Source organism: Thermochaetoides thermophila (genome assembly GCF_000221225.1).
Source record: "Thermochaetoides thermophila DSM 1495 unplaced genomic scaffold scf7180000011816, whole genome shotgun sequence".
Classification (NCBI taxonomy): Eukaryota; Fungi; Ascomycota; class Sordariomycetes; order Sordariales; family Chaetomiaceae; genus Thermochaetoides; species Thermochaetoides thermophila.
The window spans coordinates 3,659,046-3,684,332 of NW_006383032.1; the positions used below are offsets into that span (position 1 = coordinate 3,659,046).

Genomic DNA, 25,287 nt, shown 5'->3' on the forward strand with positions numbered 1-25,287 from the left:
CTTCCAAAGCGGTCGAGCAGAGTTCCGACAGGGAGTGTGGTTGCCCTGGATAGGCTGGTTACTCTCATTGAAATGGGAGCCCCGCAAAGGTAGGTCCTTAAGAGGGAGATGGTTTATTTTAGTGCCAGCGCAGTAGCTGGGGGTGTTCATTTGACTACAGGACGCACCACGAGCAGAAAGTTTGGGTCCGCTGGCGATGGGACAGCCAGTGCAGGGAAACAATTGCTGTGGTAAGGAGCGAGAGAAACTTCATGATAGTCAAGATGAAGAGCGGGTGGTGCTTAGAAAGGGATCTGAAATATCGACTCGGGGCGAAGAAGGAACAGGAGGATGAGGCTAAGTGAGGGCTGAGGGATAAGCCATCATGACAGCAGTGAGAGCTTGTTGTTCATACTGCTCGACGTCGTCGACGATGTCATTCCCAAAGGTTCCCTTCCACCGAACATCACTTGCCATCGGTGACAGCTCACAGTACCCATGTACAGCAGGACTGCAAAACGCAAGTTGACAGACAGGACGATCAACGCGGGAACGTGGTGATAATGCAGTGACATCCTTCCAGAATAAACTTTTACAAAAAATTTTGATGCCTTCGTTCAGTGGCTGAATGGCAAATGTTTAATTGCTAAGGGGACCCTTTCACGAGCAAGACAGCTGAGTGATCTCCCAAGCGGGCCGCCCCGGTTTCCAATCCGTCCCTCATGGGGGGTGATCGGCAGAGCGATCTTCACGAATATTTTAACTAGCTACACGGCGATGCTGACGCTGGCAATGTACGGTGAGTCAGTCGGCAAGGATTCGAGACTCCACAATGCGCTGTTATCGGCAGTTATATAAGTAGAGATGCATACACATACATGTCTTTGCAGTTGAACAAGCATTTGTCCCTCCTACATGGCAGTAGGATGCACTAAACACTCGACCATACGAACACTTTTATGTACGCTGGCTACTCTGCAGATTCTACTCCACCAAGCAAACTCACGGCGCTCCGCGGGTTGACTAGCATCAGCATTTCATTGCAGCCACGCCAAATATCTCTTAACCCAGACAAGTCGACCGACTTCCGCGCTAAGCGGTCAACCATATCTGTAGGATAGAGGTCCACTTGTCATCACTCTGAGACATAGCTTCCCTGGAGGGTTGGGCTGCAAGCACTGAGGTGTGGTGGCAATTGTGGCTGTAAAACGGCTGCACAAGAGCTTGCTTGGCGAGAGATATATGTTGTCTGTATGCCGGTGTGGCATAGCAGTCCATGTAGAGAGGAGCGTTCCGTTATGGTGGACGACCTTAGCGATGACAGTTAAACAATGTTCGATGGCAAACGAAGAACAAGATTAGGCCATGAAAGTTTCTTGATCCTACGGTTGCTCTTCGGAAGCACATCGCTGGCCACAGTCACGGGAGATGCTGTTCCTATGTGTCCCGTCATTCTTTGGTGGTTATTCTAGAGCAGCCCGGCTTGATTTGATGGGGCAATTAACGGTTGCGTACCGCTGCAATTAGACTGCAGGAACTTAAAGCCTTGGCTGTGACCAGTTAGATCTTGAGATTTCGAAAGGTGAGCAGAGCAAGCGAACTTCATCAGGAGAATCGGAAACTCTCCGTTTGCACTGATGAGACCAGCCCCTTCGAGAAGGCAAGGAGACACTGGCAGCCGTATGACGTCATGTAAACAAAAACAGGACCCTGATTCTGTTGAAAGTTTCGCACCTACATACACAGTTGTGATGGATTCCCACCTAGCTTTGCTTTACACATTAATGCTGAGCCAAGAGTTTAGGTGACACGAACAGGTCGTCTCAAGCAGTTTGCATTTGCTGTCATCAACCCAGTGTACTAGCAAACTTGAGGTATGGAATGAGCTACTTGTATTCTGCATGACGTGTTGTGCTCATCAGATATCCGGGTCGAAATCGAGTGGAATGCTGGGTTTGATGTTTTCGCATAGATAGCTTTGTGGTCGGATCCCAGGGCCTGAATACCGCGAACGTTTGCAACGGGGCTCATAGATGACTGCTGGGTGGGTCAGACCAGAGACTCACGTGACAAGGTAGCTGGCCAATTGGCAGCGATTCACTTGGGTCCGCATCGTCCGAAAGGCCTGGATATATAGTGTATACTTGCAATGATTAAAAGGAAACGATAAATAATATAGATGCTATTTCGCAAGGTATCATCAGGATATGAGTACTCGGCACCAATTCCTGCAGGATCTTGGTTCAGTGTGGACAAAAGTTTCGGAGAGGTACTCCGCTTATAATCACGTGACTGATGCCTCAACCCTGGAGCTGAACCACTGGAGGCTGCGTTGGGGCTGCCGTGAGGGGCAGTGGGGGTGGGGTAGGTTTCATGGAGAGCGGGGCAGGCGGATGCTGGACCTGACAAGCTGACGACTCAAGTCCACTCTGTTCTGTTTGTTTGACCGCCTCCTTTTCTCCTGTCCACACCTCCCGATATCCGCCTCCCTAACCCAGCATCACCTGACGACACTTCAATCGGACCAAGCGAAATCCTTTCACGAACAGTAGAGACCATGGCTGTTAATATCCCCCCGGGCGGCACCGTCATCGACACCTTCAAGGGCAACTTTACTAAGGTCCCTGTTGACAAGTCCAAGGGCAATGCTATCTCCACCAGCGAGTTTCTCGAGGCTGCTGAGTCTATCACTACTATCTTCGGTACCTAGGCTTTCTCTACTCACTATCGAGCTCAGTCACGAGTCTTACACAAATGTTCTAGACCTTTTGGGTTCGGTTGCTTTCACTCCGGTAAAAAATGACATCCTGGGCAACGTCGAGGTACAGCAACTCCTGGGTTCAGCATGGCCTGAGATGACCTAGCTAACCCTCTGGTTTCCATACAGAAAATTCGGAAGCGTCAGCTGGCTGCCCCTCTGGACTCCCAAAACCTTCAGGACCTCGTGCGGAACGAGCTCAAGACCAAGTCTCATACTGCTACAGAAGGATTGCTGTGGCTCGGGAGGTTGGTTGTTTCCATGTCGCAGTCATCCGAAAGTGCAAGGATCACGGCTAATCCGCTATTTCCATGCCTCTAGAGGTCTCGAGTTCTTGTGTGCTGCCCTTACCCAGAACCTCAATAACCCAACCGAGGAGCTCTCAAAGTCTTTCGGAATCGCGTATGAAGGCACTCTTAAACAGTACCACAACTTCGTGGCGAGGGGCCTTTTCGCCGCTGCTCTGAAGGCCTGCCCCTATCGCAAGGATTTTTATGCCAAGTTTGGTGATGACCTTCAGAAGGTTTACGCGGCTTTGAAGGAGTATCTGGCTGCCTTGGAAGCAATTGTTGCAATTCTCAAGGAATTCATGACCAGCCCGGAGGCTCAATGGAAGTGATCTCGATGGTTTGGTCACCATACCGGCTTTGGGGGATAGATATGAGCATCGCAGAGAAGCACCATGGCGCGACAGCTCATCCAAACTAGGATCCTGGCTCCACCCATGCTTTGGTTCCAAATGACCTACCGCCACCGCTTGAGCTCAATGCTTTGCCGTTTTTCGAAGACATAGTGATCGAATACGCGCTCTAATAGTCATGGATCTCATCAATCCGTGCCAGATTCGCCGAGTATTATATGGAAAACAGCAATCCTGACTGTGTACATCCTTGCTGTAGTAGATCTGAGAGCTAATAAGTCCAGATATCATCGCATCCCCAGGGGTTCTTGTGGCGCCTGTTGTTGTCCAATGAGATGACGATGTCCTCTTGCTACAAACCCGGATCGCAAAAGGGTTTCCTAAGAAATTTATCCCCTCAATCCCATGGCTTCCTCAAAATATTGCTCTAAAGTTTCATATAAAACTAGTTGTTGAGCACCTCATCCCTGAGAACGAAGCTTGGACGGTGATAGGTATAGTGGTTGGTAAAAAGGCTGTCGCTCGTATCCTGGTGCTAATTGTTGTACACTTGCAGTAGTGGTACAGCAGCAACCTCTCCGCCTCTGATCTGTATGAGGTGATTTTCCTTGCAGGTTCAGCTCCATGCCACGTGCCCATGTTTTTGTGCCAGCAAGTCAAAGTGCCACATCGTCATCTGGCACAAGTAGCCCGTACTTGAACTTGGAATGCAGTAAGTTTGGTCCTCGGCGTCCATGAGCGAGCTCTGCAGGCTTGGCTGTGGTGGTGCTATGGTCCAGGCTAGGATGGTCCAGCACCGGCTTGGCATTTTAGAGAGCCTGACGTCAGAGTGGACCTCTGATGGACGAGCGGGCACCTCTCTGTCAGCCTTCCACAGCCTTGTTCGTAAGGTGCGACTCTTTTCCTGATGAGGAAAGGGAGATCTCCATACATTAGAGACGAGGTATCTGTGCATTTCCCTGGGAAACCTCATAACTATGGTACAACAACGGTGTGTGGGCGGTTCTGATGTGGTTCTTGGAAGGGTTTGATATTCGAAATGCGGACCTGGTTGTGGGGACGTGACTCCGACCCTGTCCGTTGCAATGGGTCTTGCTGACACGGCGCCTAGCGGAGCAACCCAGCAGCCCCGTAATACCAGAAACTAGTGATAGCAACTATGTTAACGGCTCTTCCAGTTGGTGTGGCACAGCGTTTGGATGAATAAAAGACCATCTCCGAGTCTCCGGGCCTTGCAGATCTCTAAGCGCCATGACATCTCATGCTTTGACCTGCGCTAAGGCCAACTTCTTTAAAGAAGCTATGTTCCGGGACAGCCAAAGAACACATAACAACAGTAGTCTGGGTGGCTTGAGTGAAGTCTACAGTGTTGATCTCAAGGTCTCGAACAGAGTGTCTTGGGATGCGCGCGGGGAGGCCGGAGGAAGCGGCAAATCGCCATCTGCAGGATTTTTGGACTCATTAGTGGTATGAGTTCCGTCTGATTTTGAACATCTTGCAGATTGCTAAATTGAGACCTTAGTCGGAGAGCTGACCATTCTGAATCTCAAACACAGGACTGCACCCTGGGCTTCGGAAACCGGCAGATGTCCTGCTTGGTAAAAAAAAAAAGGAAGAAAAGAAAAACAAAGTTAATTTCAATGGCTTTCTTTGTCCTACATATAATGTTACATTGTTCTTATTTGACAATAACTCAAGCTATCTGTCAACCCTGTGTCCAGTAGACGCAAAACAGCGGAAAAGACGGGTTTAATTCCCAAGGCTCTAGCCGCTACAATGGGGCGACCCACCTCCAGGCCCAGTGGTGGCCCACCCAGCCGCTAAGATAGCCGCTAGGCTGCATTACCGGAAGAAGCCCCACCAAACCCCACGGCAGTGAGTAGCCCCACTCTGGGCCAGCTTCCCGCGACCGGCTGACCGTAGTGCTTGACAGCTAAAACCAAGACCCGACCCATCCCTAAGCCTTTACCATCATCTACTGTTAATGACTGATGCTATTAGGGCCAGTCGCCGACTGACACTTTAATAAGCGCCCTTTCGATCTGTCGCGCACTCCAGTCGCAAGTGTTCAGCCATCTCCCTTCATGATTCGGATGGCCCCGCCAAAGACCGGCGCCGCAACCAAATCGGCATCTAGTCCCAAGAAGAAACGGCCGGGCGACGGGAAGTCTGTCAAGGCCAAGGCCAGGTCCAAGAAGGCATCATCGGTTCCCATTCTACGCCTTCCTCCAGAGATTGTCCTTCTTATCACCCACCGACTTGATCTGCAAGACAAGCTTGCTCTGAACCGCACCAACCGCTGGTTCTACTCTATCATCAACCCCGTCATCTACGCCGAAAATGTCCGCGAATCTAATGCCTTCTGCCTGTTCTGGGCGGCCGAGAACGGTGTCATGGGCACCCTCAGACACGCCCTGGCTGCCGGCGCCGATCTGAACGCGACGGGTCCCATTCCTAGCAAGCCGATCGAAATTGAGCCCATCATCATCACCGATCCTGACACCGAGAATCCCGACGTAAACGTTGATCCCGACCTGGGTGACGAACCGCTCATCGAGCCGGCTCAGCGACCATGGGCTACCCCTCTACATCTCGCCGCAAAAAACGGTCACCTTGAGGTCGTCCGGTGGCTTCTTGATCACGGTGCTGACATCGACGCCCCCTCATACCGGGCCTGCGACTGCCAGCCCCTCAAAACTACCTGGCCAGCCTCGCAGCGCCCAGCAGAATGGCCGAGATGGCGCGCTCTGCACACTGCGATGTGCAACCAGGAGCGCGAGGTTGCTGAACTGCTCATCTATCGCGGCGCGTCCCTCGATCTCGATGCTGCCCCAGGCCACAACCACACGGCTCTTCACTCCGCTGCCGCAAACGCCCTGGTTCCCATCATTAAACTGTTGGCTCTCAATGACGTCAACCTCGATGTGAACCAACGGGACGCCTGGAATAATACTGCCCTCCACTATGTCTCTTTGATCTGGTCCCCGCGGGAATCTCCCGAAATCCGCGACACCGTCACCAAGTTGTTAGCTCTCGGAGCCGATTTGGAGGCGCATAATAACAGTGGCCTTACTCCTTTGTTATATGCTTGCTCCAGGGGTAATTATGCCGTCGCACACTGGCTAGTCAACATCGGTGGAAACCCCGACCCGCACCGTCATATCCCTGATTTCCGAGACTATCGCCCCCTTTATTACTGCATCCTCCCACGTATGGACTTCTTCGACCACGACGACGGCCCCGTTAAGCACGACGAGTTTGAGGGCAACCGTGTGGCATTAATCCATGCTCTGGTCGATAATGGTGCGGATGTGGACGCACGATTCGACAAGCGCACCCATCGAGGGGCAACGGCTCTGATGTTTGCCTGCGAGCTTGCCGAGCCTCGCGCCGTGACCGCTCTTGTGAGGGCGGGAGCCGATGTGAACGCTCAGGATCGCTGTGGCAGGACGCCGTTAGCTTACGCGGTGTCTGTAAGGCTTGAACATCGCCATGAGGTCCCAGAAATTACGACAATCCTGCTTAGACACGGCGCGCGCATGGATATCGAGGATGCTACAGAACACCGTCACTGCCCGCTAGACGCAGCTGCAAAGCATATTCGCTGGTCTGAAGACGGCGTCCTCGAGGCCATGTTGAAAGTCGCTGATGCGAGCAACGTGCGGGAATCCAAGGTCAAAGAGGTTCTCAGGAACGCAGCTTCGACCGGGAACTACAAGGCCCTGAAGCTTCTACTTGAGTTTTGCGACCGCATCTTCCATGTCACCGACGACGACATCAAGGAGTACCTGATATGTATTATCGAGCAGTCGGGTGCCTGGAGTCAGGTGGAAACCTTTAATTGCTTGATGGACTTCGGTAGACGGGTGTTTACAAACGAGTACCTGTTACACAAGGCTCTCATGCGTCAGAATCGGGAACTGTGTCTCGCAATTCTGCAGCGCGGTGTAGCCGTCAGCGAGCCAAGATTCCACGGAAATCAGACATACCTACACCTGGCCTGTCAATGGGGAGATATCGAAGTTGTGAATGCTCTGCTGGAGCGGGGTGCGGACGTCAACATATTCGATCGGGAGTTAAGGACACCATTGTCCATTGCTGTGAGCGAGAACTTGACCAGTGTTGCGATCTCCCTCATGAAGGAAGTCGCCGACCCATTCCTTGTCCCTCCCGACGACATGTTCCGGGAGATCTATAGTTCGGGTGACCCCGACGAGGACGACCTAGAATGGCGCTACGCGAAAAAGCACTATCTCACGGCCTTCGACATCGCCATCCGCGAAGATCGCGTCTGCATTGTCGAAGATATCATCTCTCGCTTCTGCCTGCCCGAAATTCCTCCTCACACCCGCCTGAGCTATGTTCACCGCGCTGCTTTCAATCCCAATCCGACAATTCTCATCAAGCTTCTTGAGGCCGGCGCGGATCCCCGCGGCGGTCCAGGCTGTCGGAACCCGCCCTTTGTTACCCTCATCCGCCAGGTGTGGGACCAACCACGGCCAGTCGACAACGCAGTGTCACTGCTCTACTCGGCACGCCAGTTCTTCCGCTACTTGAATGGTCCGTACGCAAATGCCTACCCTTGGGCCTTGCTTAACGAAATTGCACTGTCCCAACCGGAGGATGATGATAAGCGTAAGGTTAAAGAGATTTGCATGACTGAGCTGGGTCTCAGCGTCAAGTGTCCTCAACATAAAGGGAAAGAGCCGATTCTGTGTGTGAGAAGCCTTGACTTGCCAGCTCGGGCGAAACGCGAGCCCGGTTGGTAAGTGAGAAGAAAGGTTAGCACTTAATCATGATGGGTGAGTCTCGCAACGCACGCGGGAATACGGATTGGGTCATTGTGCCTTTTATGGGATCTGGCATCATAATGGGTCATGGATAATTCATTGTTGGGAGGGTGAGGCCGTTTGTTACTGCTTTATTAAATCATTACGTGGGAACGAAACGGAGTTTAGAGAGAATATCAGGGCTTGGGTGGCTGAGGTGGCATGGTTACGGATACATGGCAACGTTCAGGTCATTTTAATTGTCGCCATATGCTTCTTGTGCTTATTGATGATGAGAATGGTAATGATGATGGAACGAGTATCCCTGGGAAATGCTAGGAAATGCTTACAAATTAGTAGCATCATGCACAGCTTACTTAATAGGTAGATAGTACAAAATGAACGCAGACTAGTTGGGTTGTTGCAGAGACGAATTATTTGGAGGACCTAAAAATTGGTGAGAATCTTAAGCAAGTCTGCAACATTAAAGCCCGAGGGAGGGGCGCGGGTTGAAAAAAAACGGTGATGGGAAAATGTAACACTTTTTGCAAGCACTATTGGTTGTTTAGTGGAATCCGTGCGAAAAGGCTCAGCAAGATCATAGTACGAAAAATAACGAGGTTTAGCTCCTGTGATCAGGAACCAACGCCAACGGCGAGACTCGAACTCGCAACATTCAGATTTCTTTTTATAAAAGTCTGACGCGCTAACCAATTGCGCCACGCCGGCCTCGTTGATTGGTTGGTACGAAAATTCAAAATTTATGTCCAGAATCAACATGCAGATGAGCGTTTCACAACGAGTTAATTGCCCATTAAAGCCACCAAGAACTTTGTTTTCTGTCCTTGAGACAAATTATTACAGTGTCGGCTTGGGAGTCTGTGTTTCTGTTTCGTGTCAATTACGGTCGCGACGGCTTATAGATGTACGTACCATGCTCGAAGCCCTTGATGCCAAGGTCAGATCGATAGTACTCCAGGCGACCCCAGCCAGGTTCTGCCGAGTCAAAAACCTGGTATGATGCTGTGGAAGATCTCAGACACAATGAACGATATCACTGGGCATCTATAATCTCAAAAGACCTTCAATATATTACAGTAACTAAGTGGAACGTAGACCTATTTTACAGCTAGCTGATCGGCAACTTGAGTCTAGCTAATGACTTATATCCCACCTCCACGTAAGGGTTGCCAGTTGTGCTTTCGCTCTTCGCACCTAAAGTCGTGTTTCTTAATCGCTCCTCGGTTTATTTTGGTCCTTTTTCTGGCCGGCAGCCCTGCTTGCTGCGCCCTCGTGTTTCATTCCCCCGCAACCCGTAAGCTTGCCGACAATCTCTTCCGCTCGACCATACCCGCTCTTGACCGGGTCGCGATGCTCAACAGCCGCCTGAAGAGTGGCGCGGGCATGGGCCATGTCCTGTTCGCCCGACGTACGCCATGACTGGGAGCCCATGATGGTGCCGATTGTGCTCTTTTACAGAACGAGGTTAACCTATCATCCACGACTACTAGTTTAAAAAGCAATGTATAAATGGAACTGGTAAAGTACTAGGAGCGAACTCAACATGGGAAGATACCTCGGCGGCTCCCTTGATCCACTCAGCATGCCCTGATAGCAAGCCTGGGTTATTTGAGGGCGCTGGTTGATTGGGATTCTGAGGGTTCTGCTCGGGATTTGAGCTGGATGACATCTTTGCTAAAGCTGTGTTCTCTATGATTGTTTGAAGAGTGAGAGTATTTCCACCCACCGTACAAAGTAATTGTGATTTAGGCGTCGACCAACAACTCAAGCTCCTCATCACTATGTCCAGTCTACGGTAAGCACCAAGGTGGAGAGGAAGTAAAATCGTGACGTCGAGCCATATACGTCATCGTCAACCTCTTTTGGCTGAGTAAGACTAAGGGTACACAACGCCATGCGGCAGGTATACCGAGCAGGGATTGCAATGGTAGCAACTGTACTGGCTACCTAATTCTTGATCGTATCGCTTCGGGCCATCGGTCTCATCCTTCATGGTAGGGTCCAAAACTACCGCTAGCGATCCGTACTACCTGGTACTTAGCAACACTGGGCATGAGATAGGTGCAGCTTTGAATTTAATACTGCGGTATGCCATCCTGATGTCAACATCCCCACGAACTTGGAGTCGTTAGTTTCAACGCCATTTGTGTCCCGATTCTCGACGGCAAACCTCCCCCCTTGCTCAAAGGAAGTGTGGGGCCAACGCCACTCATAATCATGATTGCCTTCATGATTGTCAATGACGAGTCCAAAGGACTGGGACCCGACAACGACTAGAACTCGACATGACAGCATCTCAAGCGCTCAGCCACGTGCATCGAACCGGAACAACCGAGTGGCGGCCATGGGAGCTCCACAGGTAACCCTTTGATCCTGGTCATGTTGGATTTCGCAGGCTGAGAGACCCTGGATAAATGCGGGGTGCCATGGTGGTGACCAGGACATACCGGGCCGTGCCCCGCGGTCTATCTTATCGGAAGCGCGGGGTCTGAGATCCGTCGCGCAACGGTTGGTCGTTGAACGGCAAGGTTGCACTGACAAGGTCCTGCTTCAAGGGGCTATTGAAGTCAACTAAGTTATCATGCGCGTAGCAAATGGTCACTGTCCGTACAAATTGCGGTGAAAAATGCATTTCGCAATCCGAGTGGCCATGGCTAGGGTGCTCTAGCTGCGGAAAGGCCAGCCAGCCACCCGTTTCACGTGCATCTGGAACAACTACAGGACTTCACTGCGCAATGTCTCTCGTATCTCATTGCTGACACAGTTTTCCTCGGCCACAGCTGGCCGTCTGTTTTTGACCGGATTGGGGCCTGATTCGGCAGCATAGAGCCAAACGGGCCAAACATGTTCCAGACCGCAAAAGTCCTCTTGGCTGTGGGGGACAAGCAATCAGAGCTACCGTACGCGGTGGCAAAGCTGAAGGGAGTGGGCACATAGTAGGTTGTGGCCCAGGCGGATGCAGGCTGGCAAACGGACCTTTGGTCTAATTGACAAGGACGCGCTCGCAATTAGCCTTCCGTCTGTGCTTCACGAAATTTGCCTTCGATAGAGCGGGTCGTTGGGCTGAACGTTGACGGACTGAAGGGATTGAAGTACGTTTAACTACCAGCATGAGCTATATAGAAAGCGAGTTTGCACGTGCAGTAGGGTGCCTATACAAGCATGCTCCGTATCGGCTTGGTTTTTGCGTCCAAGCCAAATTACCCACAACCACTGCGGCGATGGCATCCAGGTGAAGACAGTATCCGCTACGCATGAGAACCCTTGGTAGCAGCAAGGTAGCGTAACCTTGACGAACGCGTGGCATTCGATGGATGCTCCGTGCCCCGCCATTGACGTGGGAGAGCTATCACAGACCACCGAATACTCAACGCAGCGGGTCGACCATGACTTGGGCGGTTCCCCTTTCCGCCACGACAAGAGGGGAGTCTGGGGACCGGTTAATGGTTTTCCAAAATCTCCACCATCACTCCAAAAACACGGCCCTTCGACCGAACAGCTTTGAGAAACTTGGGCCAAGTTTAAAAAAAAAAAAAAACTTCCAGAAACACTACATCCGTACAACGCACTTCTGTAAGTTTGCGGCGCGCCAGGGGAGTCTCGGCGCTTGGAGGAAAATTTTTGCCAACGCACAATCTCACCGCCCTCCCACCGCCCTCCCGAACGGCCGGATCGGGGTTAGCGGCTAGTCCGATAAAAAGATAAGCAGGGATCAGCAAGATAGGGCGCCGCTATCTGAGTCGGAACTGTTTGCCCATGAGCCAATCAGTGGGGGCTCAATTAGTTGGGAAACCTCACAGGGCGATCGGATGAAACTTGTTGCCCGGACGCAAAGAAGAGGCGACTGCAAGAAAAAGTTTTCGGTGCCGCTTACCCCCCACATGTGGGTCTGTGCCGTGGATCTGCCTTAAACTTTGCCTGGGGCACTTTTTTTTTGGCAGGTGAAAGGCTTGCGCACACAATCCTTATAATAACCCTCCCTCCCCCTCCTACCACTTCTCACCTTTTTTCTCCTTTATCCTTAAGTCTCCTTCAAGCGCATTGCGCCCTCAACTTTCTTTCTTTTGACTGTTTGTCTCTAAGAGACACTCTCCACTCAGTCTTTTTTTGCGATTCTTCCTAGAAGAGCCAAGATAGAGTAGACATTTCGACCCTCCATCGAAATTCTACGGGCTCATCGGTCATCAGCACCTCTTCCAGAGATACCCCGATAGACGGTCGCAGTTCCAGGTTTCGGATTCCACGGATAGACGGCAGGATTAGATTCCTTCTGGTTTTCTATCAGTGATAGACTTTCCCCGGTCTCGACTTTTACCGACTTGACTTTTCTATTTCACAAAAAAAACCACAAAAGAACACCCAAAATGCCCGCCGCCACTTCCGCTCAGGTTGCCGCCGAGAACGCCAAGAGCGTTAAGGTCCTCGATGAGCTCATGCAGAAGCTCACCATCTCCAAGGAGGCTGATGCCATTAAGGAGGCCTCTGCTGAGATCGCCTCGTTCATCAATGGTCGCATCGAGGATCTCGATACGCCTGTCAAGTAAGATACACCTGCCCCACAACTGATTTTGAGGCTGCAGCGACGCTCGCTCTGTGTGCGTTCCATGCGACGTCCCACGTCGCCGTTGCCGCTTTTGGTCTCCCTTGGGCTGCAGTCGGCTGGTGCGGCTTCGTTCCATGGACCAATCACGACGTTACGTTCGCTGCAGGCACCAATCCTTGGCTCGGCAAAATTTTCATGCCATGCGCCAAGCACTTCTGTTGCATCGCCCCAAGTGATTGGAAACAACACAGTTGCTAACATGTGATCTCATAGGACTATCGAGGCCCTCCAGAAGAATCTGGCTAACAAGAAGGATGCCGCTGCTCGCGAGAAGGCGCTGCTTGCCATTCAGGCAATTGCTCAGCATTCTGAGGTTTCTGCCCATGTCGAGCCTTATCTCGTCACCCTTCTTCCCAGTGTTCTTGCTGGCGCTGGCGACAAGATCACCGCCGTCAAGAATGCCGCTATTGCTGCGGCTCTGGCCATCGCAGAGGCCATCAACCCTAACGCCATTAAGGCCACTCTCCCTGCTGTTGTCGAGTCTCTCCGCAACGCCCAGAAGTGGCCCGAGAAGATGACCGCTCTGGACTTCATCGATACCATTGTCCGCACCGCTCCAACTCAGACCGCTTTCCGCGTCCCTGATCTCATCCCCGTCGTCTCCGAAGCCATGTGGGACACTAAGAAGGAGGTCAAGGATCACGCCTACAAGACGATGGAGAAGGTGTGCCAGCTCATCGTCAACAAGGATATCGAGGAGTTCATCCCCGAGCTCATCAAGTGCATTGCCAAGCCTGAGAACGTCCCCAAGACTGTTCACTTGCTTGGTGCCACCACTTTCGTCACTGAAGTTCAGGAGCCCACACTCGCCCTCATGGTTCCCCTGCTTGACCGTGGTCTCGCTGAGCGCGACACTGCCATCAAGCGCAAGTCAGCCGTCATTGTCGACAATATGTGCAAGCTCGTTGACGATCCAAACGTCATCGCTCCTTTCCTTCCCAAGATGATGCCCGGCCTTCAGAAGAACTACGAGAACCTTGCCGATCCCGAGGCTCGCGAGAAGACCAAGCAGGCTCTCGACACCCTCATCCGTGTTGGCAACGTTGTTGACGGCAAGATCCCTGAGGTCCGCAATTTGGGCGACATTGTCACCATTACCGGCCACCTCAAGGACATCCTCGGCAGCAAGCACGCTGGTGCCTTTGAGAAGTTCGGCCCTGTCCTCGAGTACGCTGCCGCCATTGCTGGCCAGCTCGTTGACGAGAAGGTGGCCGACTCTGCCACCTGGACTGAGGCTGTCAAGCCCTATATCACTGTTGTCGTTGGTGATGAGGAGTCTCAGGGCGTCGTCGACTCGCTCCGCAAGCGTGCCAGCGCTGGTGCCGGCATTGCTGAGGACGTTGAGGATGACGAAGAGGAGGGTGAAGACCTGTGCGACTGCACATTCTCCCTCGCCTATGGTGCCAAGATTCTTCTCAACAACACCCGCCTCCGCCTCAAGCGTGGCCAGCGCTACGGTCTCTGCGGCCCCAACGGTTCTGGCAAGTCCACCCTGATGCGCGCCATCAACAAGGGCCAGGTTGAGGGCTTCCCGCCGAAGGATCAGGTCAAGACTGTCTTCGTCGAGCATGACCTGGATGCTGCTGACACTGAGATGACCACCATTGAGTGGACAATGAAGAAGCTCGAGGAGGCTGGTGTCCAGACCACCGTTGAAGAGGTCACTAAGCGCTTGAACGAGTTTGGCTTCACTGATCAGATGATCCAAAACCAGATTACTTCACTCTCTGGTGGTTGGAAGATGAAGCTGGCCCTCTGCCGTGCCGTTTTTGAGGCCCCTGATATCCTCCTCCTTGACGAGCCTACCAACCATCTTGACGTCCAGAACGTCAAGTGGCTCGAGAATTATCTCATCAACTCCCCTTGCACCTCGATCATCGTCTCTCACGACAGCGGCTTCCTCGACAACGTTTGCCAGCACATCATCCACTACGAACGCTTCAAGCTCAAGCGCTACAAGGGTAATCTCAAGGAATTCGTCCGCCGCGTCCCTTCTGCGAAGTCTTACTATGAGCTTGGTGCCTCGGAAATTGAGTTCACCTTCCCTGAGCCTGGTTTCCTCGAGGGTGTCAAGACCAAGGCTAAGGCCATCCTCAAGGCCACAAACGTAACCTTCCAGTACCCTGGCACCTCTCAGCCCCAGCTGCGCGATATCACCTTCCAGTGCTCTCTCGGCTCCCGTATTGCTGTCATCGGTCCCAACGGTGCTGGCAAGTCGACTCTCATTAACCTGCTCACTGGTGAACTGATTCCCACTAGCGGTGAGATCTGGGCCCACGAGAACATCCGTATCGCCTACATCAAGCAGCATGCCTTCGCCCACATCGAGAAGCACCTGGACAAGACTCCTTCTGAGTACATCCAGTGGCGTTTCCAGACTGGCGAGGATCGCGAGACTATGGACCGTGCCAACAAGGTCATTACCGAGGCTGATGAGCAGGCCATGAACAAGATTTTCAAGATTGATGGCACTCAGCGCCGCATCATCGGCATCCATGCTCGTCGCAAGTTCAAGAACAGCTATGAGTATGAGTGCTCATTCGCCCTTGGCGAGAACGTTGGCCAGAAGAATGAGCGCTGGACGCCGATGATGACTGCCGACAACGCTTGGTTGCCCCGCAGCGAGCTGCTGCCTTCTCACCAGAAGCTCGTCGCTGAAGTCGACATGAAAGAGGCTCTGGCTTCTGGTCAGTTCCGCCCTCTGGTGCGCAAGGAGATTGAGGCTCACTGTGCCAACTTTGGTCTCGATGCTGAGTTGGTTTCTCACTCTCACATGCGCGGTCTGTCCGGTGGTCAGCGTGTGAAGGTCGTCCTCGCTGCTTGCACCTGGCAGCGCCCTCACCTTATCGTCCTTGACGAACCTACCAACTACCTCGACCGCGACTCTCTCGGTGCCTTGTCCAAGGCCCTCAAGAAGTTCGAGGGTGGTGTCATCATCATTACTCACAGCTCCGAGTTTACCAAGGACCTCACAGAGGAAGTCTGGGCCGTCATGGACGGTAAGATGACTCCTTCGGGCCACAACTGGGTCCAGGGCCAGGGTAGCGGGCCCCGACTCAAGCAGGAGGACGATGATGAGACCGAGAAATTTGATGCCATGGGCAACAAGATCGAGGCCCCCAAGAAGGCCAAGAAACTCACCAGCTCTGAGCTCCGGAAGAAGAAGAAGGAGCGCATGGCCCGCCGCAAGCGTGGTGAGGAGGTTTTCAGCGACGAGGACGAGTAGATGGTCTGGCGGTGCACCCTTTTCTCTGGCTTCAGCGTTAACGACGGTCGGGTTACACAAAAAGTTGCTTTTCTGGAATCGGCGGGTTGCATGGGCAGGATTTAATTAATGGGATGTTTCTGTTTGAGGATGATCCTAAAGAGTGTGTTCGATGCGGCCCCCCCGTTTTGTATCTGAGCTTTGGAGTCGCCAGACCACCAAGGCCCGGAGACCCTTTGGTGGCTGGCTTTATTTCTCCATAGGCTGAACTGGAGGGAAGATACCATTGGGTGGGAATAGTTCTCGGATAGACAATTTGATCACGATGACTCGACATTGATCCATGGGCCCTTTGATTTATGGCCGATATGGTGGCTAAAGCATACATACTGAAGTGAACCTTCAAATAACCGTCCTAATACTAGTATATCAATTGAAGTGTTAAAATCAAAGTCACTCGGTATTTGATTCTACTGCTTTTTGTAGGGACTTGTCGCTCATCTGGGGCAGGCTTCGCCACTGCCACCTCATGCTTCGATGCCAAACTCAACCTGGAAGTGCCCCTGTCCTTTCATTAAGGGACAGGAGGGAAGTAAAGCCTGTTCCAAAGTGCACTTTAGCAACTATAGCACAGAGCAAACAAGCTAACGTTGTAACTATAGGCACGTACGGGATATTATCTTGATATGCATTGATGTCCTTCATGTCCCACATCAAAAGCACCACGCGGTCGATTCCAGAGCCCTGTGGCCCCTCTAAGAATTTTCGGATTGCAGCCAGTGCCACTGGGGCTGCTTTATCACTGGGATACCCGTAGATACCAGTGCTGATGGTGGGAAATGCGATAGTCCGGCATCCATCTTGAACTGCCAGTTCTAGGCTCTTGGTATAGCAACTGGAGAGTTTCTCTGCAGCCTGTTTTGGTGTGAACTCTCCTGTAGTGTACTGTGGCCCGACGGTGTGAATAACCCTACGGCACGGTAGGCTGTACGCATTTGTGCTTTTGGCCAGTCCTGTCTGACACCCGTTCAGTCGTGCACACTCTCGGTCCAGTTCTGGGCCAGCTGCTCTGTGAATCGCTCCGCAGACACCTCCGCCCCTCCTCAGCGACGAGTTAGCTGCATTGACGATTGCATCAACCTGGATTTTGGTGATGTCCCATCGGATAACAGAGATGCGGTCATTAATATCTTTGGATGGTATTGGAAGAGTGCTGCCGGCCTGTAGCTTGGGCTGCACTGGGGTCTCGGGGAGTGTGACTGGAGAAGACACCGGGGTAAACTTGCGCTGCTCATATTGCTGGGTGAGGGTTGGAATCTCTTCCAACGGCAGGATTTTGAATGTATCGGCCATGGCTCGAGAGACAAAGGTGCGAACTGTCGGGGCATGGAAGGTTAGATTTCTGGGACCTCAAAGAGAGATAGCATTCTAAAAATCACAATGATGATGAAAGGGCAATCCTAGAACTTGTAATTGACAAGTGCATCCTCGATATCAGTGCACAAGCCCTTTCCTCAAAGGCGGAGAAGCGGCCATTGTATAAAAAAACGGCATAGGTGAAACTTTAACGCCAGAGACAGCACTGCTTCTCAACAACAAATATGGGTAGGCACCTAACTCAGAGTTCTCATCATCGTACCAGGCAGATCTGACGGAAAATTATTTCAGTGGCTTAGAGTATATCAGCCAGGAGAAGGTAAGGCACGATTGTATAGATACCAAAATGCATCACACAGAACAACAAGCCTGAAGAATAGCCTTCGGAGAAAAAAGCGGGACGAGCAGAGCGAATGTTCTATGTGCATCGGCTGGCATACAACGCACAGCAGTGTCAGATGACAATGGGCAATTTACAGGCACACCATGTATCAAGTCCCGCCTATCCTTATCTCATATTATCTTATCTTATCGGAAGTGAAGCTCTTATCCTTATCTCAAAGACTAAACCAAGCGGTGCGGTTGGACGGTTTTGGTTCAGCCCCTCGTCCCTGTCTCTGCGGTGCCCCTCCGATAATAATCTTGCAGGATTCCTCCTCTGTAACAGAGGGCAACTGTTTCAGTGACCCTTGACTCACCGGGACGCCAGCTTCCGCATAAGAGCACCGCTGCTGATATCCCTCACCCCACCGCCAAATCAAAAGGGCAAAGGTCATCTTGTTATTGTCTGCAAATCCATTGGTGTTCGCCAGAAAACTCTAGATCCCCCGCCCATCCCGATCGACTCTTAGATTCGACCTAACTCATACCTGATCAAGACCCAACTTACAACAAGGTCACACAATGGCCGATTCGGTAACTGACGCCACTGCCAAGCTGCAGCTTAACGACGCGCCGGCCGAGACGCCCACCGGCGAAAATGGCGTCAAGCTGCAGTTCGACGAGGAGACGGGCGAGTGGGTATCCAAGGGCGAGCTGAAGAAGCGGTTGGCGAAGCGGGCGAAGAAGGCCGCAAAGGAAAAGAATAAGGATAACAAGGCCAACAGCACTGCTGTGCCCGAGGGTGCTGCTGTCCCTAAGAAGCCTAAAGAGAAGTCAGAGGAGTCACCCATCGACCCTGATGCCATGTTCAAGCAGGGCTTCCTGCTCGAGGTGTACAATGAGCGACCTGAGAAGAACGTGTTCACACGGTTCCCTCCAGAGCCTAATGGCTATCTCCATATCGGCCATGCTAAGGCTATCGCTGTGAACTTTGGGTTTGCGAGGTATCATGGGGGTAAATGGTACGTGGTGACGACCTGGCTCGCATGTAAAGAATAATTTTTGACATTTCCTTAAATCATCACAGCTACCTGCGTTTCGATGACACAAACCCGGAGGCCGAGGAGGAGATCTACTTCACTGCCATCGAGGAGATGGTCCGCTGGCTGGGCTTTGAGCCTTACAAGATCACTTATTCAAGCGACCATTTCGACACGCTTTATCAGCTTGCTGAGAAGCTCATCACTCTCGAAAAGGCCTATGTTTGCCACTGCAACGGTAAGTTAACGGACCCGGTATCCTAGCATAATGTAGATGTTCGCTGACCATGACCACTTTAGATGAGGAGATTAAGCGCCAGCGTGGTGGCGAGAAGGGCACACTTCCCCGTTACAGGTGTGCTCATGCCGAGCAATCTGTGGAGGAGAACCTTCAGAAGTTCCGGGATATGCGTGATGGAAAGTACAAGCCAAAAGAAGCCTTCCTCCGCATGAAACAGGATGTAAGTGAGAAGAGGATCAAAGTTTTTGCTCAAGCCTTTTCATCCGCTAACGCATTCAGATTACCGATGGCAATCCCCAGATGTGGGATCTTGCCGCGTACCGCATTCTGGACAAGCCTCATCACAGGACTGGCTCAAAATGGAGGATATATCCCACCTATGACTTTACGCGTAGGTGCTTCCCAGATTGCCGTATTTGTTGGATTTAGCGGCTAATTATGATGCATAGACTGTCTCTGCGATAGTTTCGAAGGCATCACGCACTCGCTTTGCACCACTGAGTTCTTCTTAAGCAGAACATCATATGAGTGGCTAAACAAGCAGCTAGTCGAGTTTCAGCCAATGCAGAGGGAGTACGGCCGTCTCAGCATTTCAGGGACTGTCCTATCCAAGCGCAAGCTGAAGGAGCTGGTAGACAAGAAGATCGTTCGCGGCTGGGACGACCCGCGCCTGTACACACTGATTGCTGTTCGCCGGAGGGGTGTTCCTCCGGGTGCCATCCTTGAGTTCGTTAACGAGCTTGGTGTCACCACCACCAACAGCATCATCCAAATCTCCCGTTTCGAGCAAACCGTCCGGAAGTACCTTGAGCGGACGGTTCCCCGCCTTATGCTCGTCCTGGACCCCGTGCGCGTTGTCATCGAAGATGCGGATGAGTTTGACGGCACGGAGCTTACGGTGCCTTTCTCGCCTAAGAACCCAGCCATGGGCGAGCACAAGATCAAGTTCACTAAGACTGTCTATATTGACCGGTCCGATTTCCGGGAGGTAGACAGCAAGGACTACTTCCGTCTTGCGCCCGGCAAGACGGTCGGTCTGCTGCAGGCTCCATTCCCCATCAAGGCCACCAGCTACGCCAAGGACGAGGCTACTGGCAAGGTGACCGAGATCCGCGCCGTCTTTGACCGTGAGACCAAGAAGCCCAAGACGTTCATCCAGTGGGTCCCCGCTGGTGAGGGCGCTGGTTCTCATAAGTGTGAAGTTCGCGTCTACAACTCGCTCTTCAAATCGGAGAACCCGGCGGCTGCAGAAGGTGGTTGGCTCAACGACATCAACCCGGAGAGTGAAATTGTATATCCCAACGCCGTAATCGAGTCTGGCTTTGACGAGGTCAAGGCGCGTGCTCCTTGGCCTGAGGCTGCGGGTGAGGACAAGCAGCACAGGGGTGGTAATGAGACTGTCCGGTTCCAGGCCATGCGTGTTGGCTACTTTGTAAGTTTCCCCCATAGGTCCCGCGATCCGCATCAACATGCTTGGCTAACTGCATTCTTAGGCTCTTGACTCGGACAGCACCGACAACAAGATCGTTCTCAACCGCATTGTGTCACTCAAGGAGGATAAGGATAAGAGCTGAACTGTTGCTATTCAACTCAAAGTGATCTAGATAGTGGCGATGTGGTAGAATTGTTGAGTTTGAGCAAGTTCTTAGATAGATGGCTGTGGCAAGTGAAGACAGACCTGCTCCCCAAACGCTTTTTCTTACCAGTTTGTGACACAGTCGCTCGGTCACTGTTACTCTGTGGCTTCAGATTGGCGACCCTTTGTCATACCTGCTATGCAACAGTCCTATCATGATATGAGGCACGGAGAGAGATAGAGATAGAATGGATGCTGGCAGAAGGAAAGTATGTGGAATTAATTTCAATAGGATAACTGTAAGTGACCAAGTTGCTGTGTTTCGAGAGCCCATAGATTGGTTTGTGCATTAATCGCCTCAACTATATATTCACGGTTTGTGCCAGTATTGAGTGTTAATATAATTGTTTACTAGAAACAATGATTGTTAGGAACCTAAGGTTTTGCAAGTATACGCTTCTGAGCCCCTGGTAGCACAAGGGCTTGACAAATCTCACGCGCTTGTAGCTCATTCCTTCTTCTTTCTCTCCCCCCTCGTTCCTTCCTTGTCTGCTATCTAGTGATGGCATCTCCCACCACCAATTCCAGTCAGTGATCGAAAAACTTGCGAAATTAGTCATCCTTCCTGTGCGGCTGTGAATCTGGGGACTGCTATTTCGAAGGCTTGGCCAGAATCTCAACACACACAATAACATAGCCATTTGCACACAAATAAGCAGACGTTCCCTACTTCAAATAACCGACTCAACTTTCGCCTACCTACAAGCCCACTCTTCAACTCTTTCACTCCCCATCTCTTCCATCGACCTCACTCGCAACCCACATTACACCGAACCCTTCATGAGTGGAACCAACCGACTTCATCACAGCAGCCATGTGCTACTTCCCTAGTATCCTTTACTCGTGCCATAGCTCAGCCCGAGTCAAGCATGACCTTAACAATGTCGAGCAAACCCCGGTTCGTGACTATGGGTGTATGGGCCCCTTCGCGCGGAAGACGACTTTGAACATCGGTCCAGCCCCAGCGCGCAGCAACATTGGTAGCAACTCTCCCTTCGCGGCCACGGTCAACCGCGCTTCTGATGGTATCAGCCACGGTAATGAACCGTTCGACAAAACTCCAATTGCATCTGCCTATTCGACCATCGCCCCGCTGCCCCCAATTCGCCGTTGTGACGAGGCTCGCCGTCGCGCGGTCGCCGGCGAGCCGTCCTGCCCGATTCGCATTGAGTCACATGATCCTCGCGAGCAGATCATTTGCCCTGTTCGCTGTCCAGCCTGCGTGGCATCTTGGCTACGTCGTCTGGAGCCCGACCCCGTTGCCATTGCCAATCGCCTGTACGAGCTCCACGGCCAGCCTCAGCGCGAGTCGGAAGTGGAACAGAAGCAAGAGTTTGTTGTGCGCGATGGAGCTCGGTTAGCCCAAAGTGGGAGCAACATGAGCAACAAGCCAGCGAACGAGGTCAAAAAAAAGCCAAAGACGGTCGATGAGCGCCAGCGGCGTTGCGCTGAGATTGTGGACTACTTGAAGAAAAATATCGTTAAGGAGGCCAGGAAGGGCATCGACACGTGCGAGCGCAACTGGGATCGTGCGATGATGCTTGCCCTGAAGCAAAAGGAGGAGAAGGATCGTGAAATGGAGGACTTCAGACAGGACTATGATCCCGACTATATGGAGGCTGCTCGCAGGCTCCTGAGAGGGAACGACAAGGACTGGAAAATGGGGGAGAATGTTCACGACACTGGCTCAACTACGGGCGATGATGACGATACCGACGAGGAGGAAGACAAGGAGGAACGAGGCAGAAAGTTTGGTGGTTCTACAACGATCGTTTCATCTTCCTTCAAACTGTCGGGCTCGTCGTCGTTAAAGGACAAGCTGCGCTGGACCGAGCCAGTTGACATGGCCAGGGAGTGGCCTTGGTTGGTCAGAAAGGAGTTTGACTTTGCTTGGTACGAGAAGCGTCTCAAGGAGGAGTGTGATAGGCTTGTGAGGGAGGAGTTCTGAGTTGATGGATACCCCTCGTGAGATTTGGGATTTTCTGATGGTTTTGCAGATGTGGCTCTTTGTCCACCTGCTGCCAACTTCAGCGTCACAACCCTAAGCGATGTGATAGCTGTAGCAATGACTAGGAGAATCGACACTCGTTTCCCCTTACTCATGAGGGACCATCAATCAATCGTTTCGTAATTTCAAAATAATAAGTGACAAGCCGTTTCAGCTATGAATCGTGAAACGGAGCGAAACGGAGCTTTTGGCACTTGCACAGATATCCAATTCTTAATGAATGCTGATTCATAATGTTCAACAGGGAGAAGCAACTGTGAAAAACTATCCCATTGATCGTTTCCGCAGCAGAAGACTACGTGGGAAGCCGTCACCTGTCCTGTTGTTGTGACACCAAAGCTACTCTTGATTCAAAGTGAGTGGGAGCAATTCCCTGGTGACAAGAAATCTGGGTAGAAATATCGAAAAGAAGATGACAGCATTGCACTTAAAAATGGAAAACAGAAAAGGTAACTTCTATTACTTCTTTAGCAGCTGCATCATAAGCAATCTATGTGGGTATATAATCATGAGCATCGTCATTAACTGGCCAGCAAGATGTCATGCTTTATACAGACCAATGCCGAGCCAAGCTGAACTATCAGATCTTGTCGTGTCTCATGTCTTCGCAGCTCATAAGTCGTAACGTTTTGGAAGCAAAATGAAACAAGAGGATCAGAAAAGGTAAATCAGTTGATCAGATCTGGACAGGCCGAGTGAGGCGGCTTCAATAAAGATATGGGCGAGACCTCGAAGCACTTCTTTTTTTTTTTTTTTAGGCCATCATTCGCTCCATTCTAAAACTCTCCACCTCCAGCCTTTCAGAACCTTCACATCATCTTCGGTGAGGAGATCGCGCCCATCTTCGACCCTGGCGTTAAGCCGTCTGAGTCGTTTTGAAAGCTTCCGGGCAGCGCGCAGAGTGACCTCGTTGGAAAAGACGTAGAGAACGACAAAGACGAAGAAGGTAATGGTGCCCAGACCTGGACGACTTGCAGAAGCCAAGATCCTGGAGACAAGGCTCTTGCTCTTGCGGAAAGCGTACTCGGTGCTGTTAGATGATTCTTCCTCGTCGTCTGGGCGACGAAAGAGGGCTTTGACGATAGGAACAATGGATGCGCTAAATGGTGTTAGCACATATTGCAAAGTTGTTGACATGGTAGGAAAAAAAAAACCTACAAAACACCACCCACGATAAATCTTCTCCACCTCTGCCCTTCACACTCGGCCACAATCGCGGACACACTCCTCCTAAGCGTATCCAGCTCCCGCAGGACAATGGCTCTTTGCATCCGGTACCTTTCATCAACCTCCTTGACCTGCTGCGGCGCAGTCCAGCTGCCGCTGTTCCCATTCACCCCGTACGGAGGATGCCAGTGTACGGAATAGACCAGCTCCCGCTGCCGCTGCAGCGCCTTGAGCTCACGCAGCGCCGATTTTGCAGTGCTCACTTGCTCGGAGAGCGGGAGAAAAGGAGCATAAGATGTCGCGAGTGCTGTGGCGGTCGGGGAATGGAAGCTGACTGCTTGGGCGGGCTTTAAGGATAATGAAGGTTGTGAAACATGGTCCTCAGGAATTGGGATGGGCGGCGCGAGGGTCAATGGCGCGCCATCGCTATAGGCGTAGCCGGCTGGGGTGCTGGCGGCTGTTGTGGCCGGGTGTATGGGGGCTGGAGGTGGTGCAGCTGTTGTCGTCACTGGAGCAGGCGGGTAGGCATAAGGATAGGGATTGTGGTTTGAAACGTGTGGAGGTTGGTAAGAAGTGCTGTTGACATAAGAAGGGCCTGGAGGAGGTGGTGCAGAGTAGGGGACTGCCGATGGGGGAGGAGGTGCCTGGTGATATCCTGCAGTCGCTGGGATAGATGACGGATGTCCATGAGTTGTTGCTGGCGGTAGAGGAGGATTGGGATAGGAGTTGGGTGCACGAGGAGTTGACTCCTTGAGAGAAGCCTGAGGCTCTTGACGTTCAGTAGACTCTTTCAGAGGAACTCGGGAATCTGTCCACTCCTTTTGCGAAGCTGGCGGCGGAATGCCATGAAACGGTTCGTTCTGTCCCAGAGAGAGTGGAGATCCTGGCCCAGAGCGGGTCTTTAAATCACTGTGTGATTTCTTTGGCATTGTGTGACGCCTTAAAGATTCACAGTGAAAGCTCAATGAGGCCTCTGAAGCTGGCGTCGTGTGTTGCAAATAGAGAATGAGGTGAAGGTGACCAGAGATCGACCAAGATGATTTGAGACGATGAGTTCTAAGGTCGATGAGGTGAGATGAGATGAAGCGCAGTGGCTGGATGAGAGAATGAGTGGACCATTCCACTCCTTTTGCATGTGGCTCGGGGCCGGGGGCTGGGGAGCTGGGTAGCAGCAGATCGGTGGGTCTCAAAACGCTTGGCTTGATCCATGGATCCACAGCCCTTGCGGATGGAACTGGGCATTCGTGGGGTTAAAAACTGGGACTTGGCTTGGTTTATGCATTTCGATTGGTCAGGTGCATGTGACCGTGCCGTTGCCCGCAACAGCTTTTGATTGAACCGGGGCAGGGCGGTTTAATCCGTTCATCCTCGATGCTTGTTCAGCTCGCATCGCGCACTTCGATCTGCGTTCTCTCCACAGTGAGCAGTGAAGCGACCAGAACACATGGCTCAGCCTCTCGCCAATGGTAAGCGGTAACCCATGATACATAACCCATACAGGGCTTTGTCAGTTTAAGAACAC

General features: G+C 52.0%; 8 protein-coding genes and 1 non-coding gene across 9 annotated transcripts; 5 read left to right on the forward strand and 4 right to left on the reverse strand.

Annotated features, from left to right (window-relative positions):
* Window positions 1-2,536: 2,536 nt before the first annotated feature.
* CTHT_0030870 (putative glycolipid transporter protein) lies at window positions 2,537-3,356 on the forward strand (the record flags this gene model as incomplete). Its single annotated transcript, XM_006693472.1, has 4 exons — window positions 2,537-2,681; window positions 2,743-2,801; window positions 2,867-2,985; window positions 3,059-3,356. 4 exons carry the CDS (start codon window positions 2,537-2,539, stop codon window positions 3,354-3,356), a joined length of 621 nt encoding a protein of 206 aa, XP_006693535.1.
* Window positions 3,357-5,461: 2,105 nt separating this feature from the next.
* On the forward strand, window positions 5,462-8,146 carry CTHT_0030880 (uncharacterized protein; the record flags this gene model as incomplete). Its single annotated transcript, XM_006693473.1, has 1 exon — window positions 5,462-8,146. The coding sequence occupies one exon, from the start codon at window positions 5,462-5,464 to the stop codon at window positions 8,144-8,146; it is 2,685 nt and encodes an 894-aa protein (XP_006693536.1).
* A 646-nt stretch (window positions 8,147-8,792) lies between these two features.
* Window positions 8,793-8,875, reverse strand: CTHT_0030890. The gene is given in 2 exon segments: window positions 8,793-8,830; window positions 8,836-8,875. It is a non-coding gene; the product is annotated as a tRNA-Lys (tRNA).
* Window positions 8,876-9,376: 501 nt separating this feature from the next.
* On the reverse strand, window positions 9,377-9,598 carry CTHT_0030900 (uncharacterized protein; the record flags this gene model as incomplete). The annotated part of the gene is made up of 1 exon (XM_006693474.1): window positions 9,377-9,598. The coding sequence occupies one exon, from the start codon at window positions 9,596-9,598 to the stop codon at window positions 9,377-9,379; it is 222 nt and encodes a 73-aa protein (XP_006693537.1).
* Window positions 9,599-12,531: 2,933 nt separating this feature from the next.
* CTHT_0030910 (putative elongation factor) lies at window positions 12,532-15,996 on the forward strand (the record flags this gene model as incomplete). The annotated part of the gene is made up of 2 exons (XM_006693475.1): window positions 12,532-12,707; window positions 12,984-15,996. 2 exons carry the CDS (start codon window positions 12,532-12,534, stop codon window positions 15,994-15,996), a joined length of 3,189 nt encoding a protein of 1,062 aa, XP_006693538.1.
* A 553-nt stretch (window positions 15,997-16,549) lies between these two features.
* CTHT_0030920 (uncharacterized protein) lies at window positions 16,550-17,328 on the reverse strand (the record flags this gene model as incomplete). Its single annotated transcript, XM_006693476.1, has 2 exons — window positions 16,550-16,574; window positions 16,646-17,328. 2 exons carry the CDS (start codon window positions 17,326-17,328, stop codon window positions 16,550-16,552), a joined length of 708 nt encoding a protein of 235 aa, XP_006693539.1.
* Window positions 17,329-18,255: 927 nt separating this feature from the next.
* CTHT_0030930 (glutaminyl-tRNA synthetase-like protein) lies at window positions 18,256-20,528 on the forward strand (the record flags this gene model as incomplete). Its single annotated transcript, XM_006693477.1, has 6 exons — window positions 18,256-18,695; window positions 18,761-18,951; window positions 19,014-19,174; window positions 19,234-19,345; window positions 19,404-20,386; window positions 20,448-20,528. The coding sequence occupies 6 exons, from the start codon at window positions 18,256-18,258 to the stop codon at window positions 20,526-20,528; spliced, it is 1,968 nt and encodes a 655-aa protein (XP_006693540.1).
* Window positions 20,529-21,404: 876 nt separating this feature from the next.
* Window positions 21,405-22,538, forward strand: CTHT_0030940 (uncharacterized protein; the record flags this gene model as incomplete). Its single annotated transcript, XM_006693478.1, has 1 exon — window positions 21,405-22,538. The coding sequence occupies one exon, from the start codon at window positions 21,405-21,407 to the stop codon at window positions 22,536-22,538; it is 1,134 nt and encodes a 377-aa protein (XP_006693541.1).
* Window positions 22,539-23,360: 822 nt separating this feature from the next.
* Window positions 23,361-24,694, reverse strand: CTHT_0030950 (uncharacterized protein; the record flags this gene model as incomplete). Its single annotated transcript, XM_006693479.1, has 2 exons — window positions 23,361-23,697; window positions 23,757-24,694. 2 exons carry the CDS (start codon window positions 24,692-24,694, stop codon window positions 23,361-23,363), a joined length of 1,275 nt encoding a protein of 424 aa, XP_006693542.1.
* Between the last annotated feature and the right edge of the window lie 593 nt (window positions 24,695-25,287).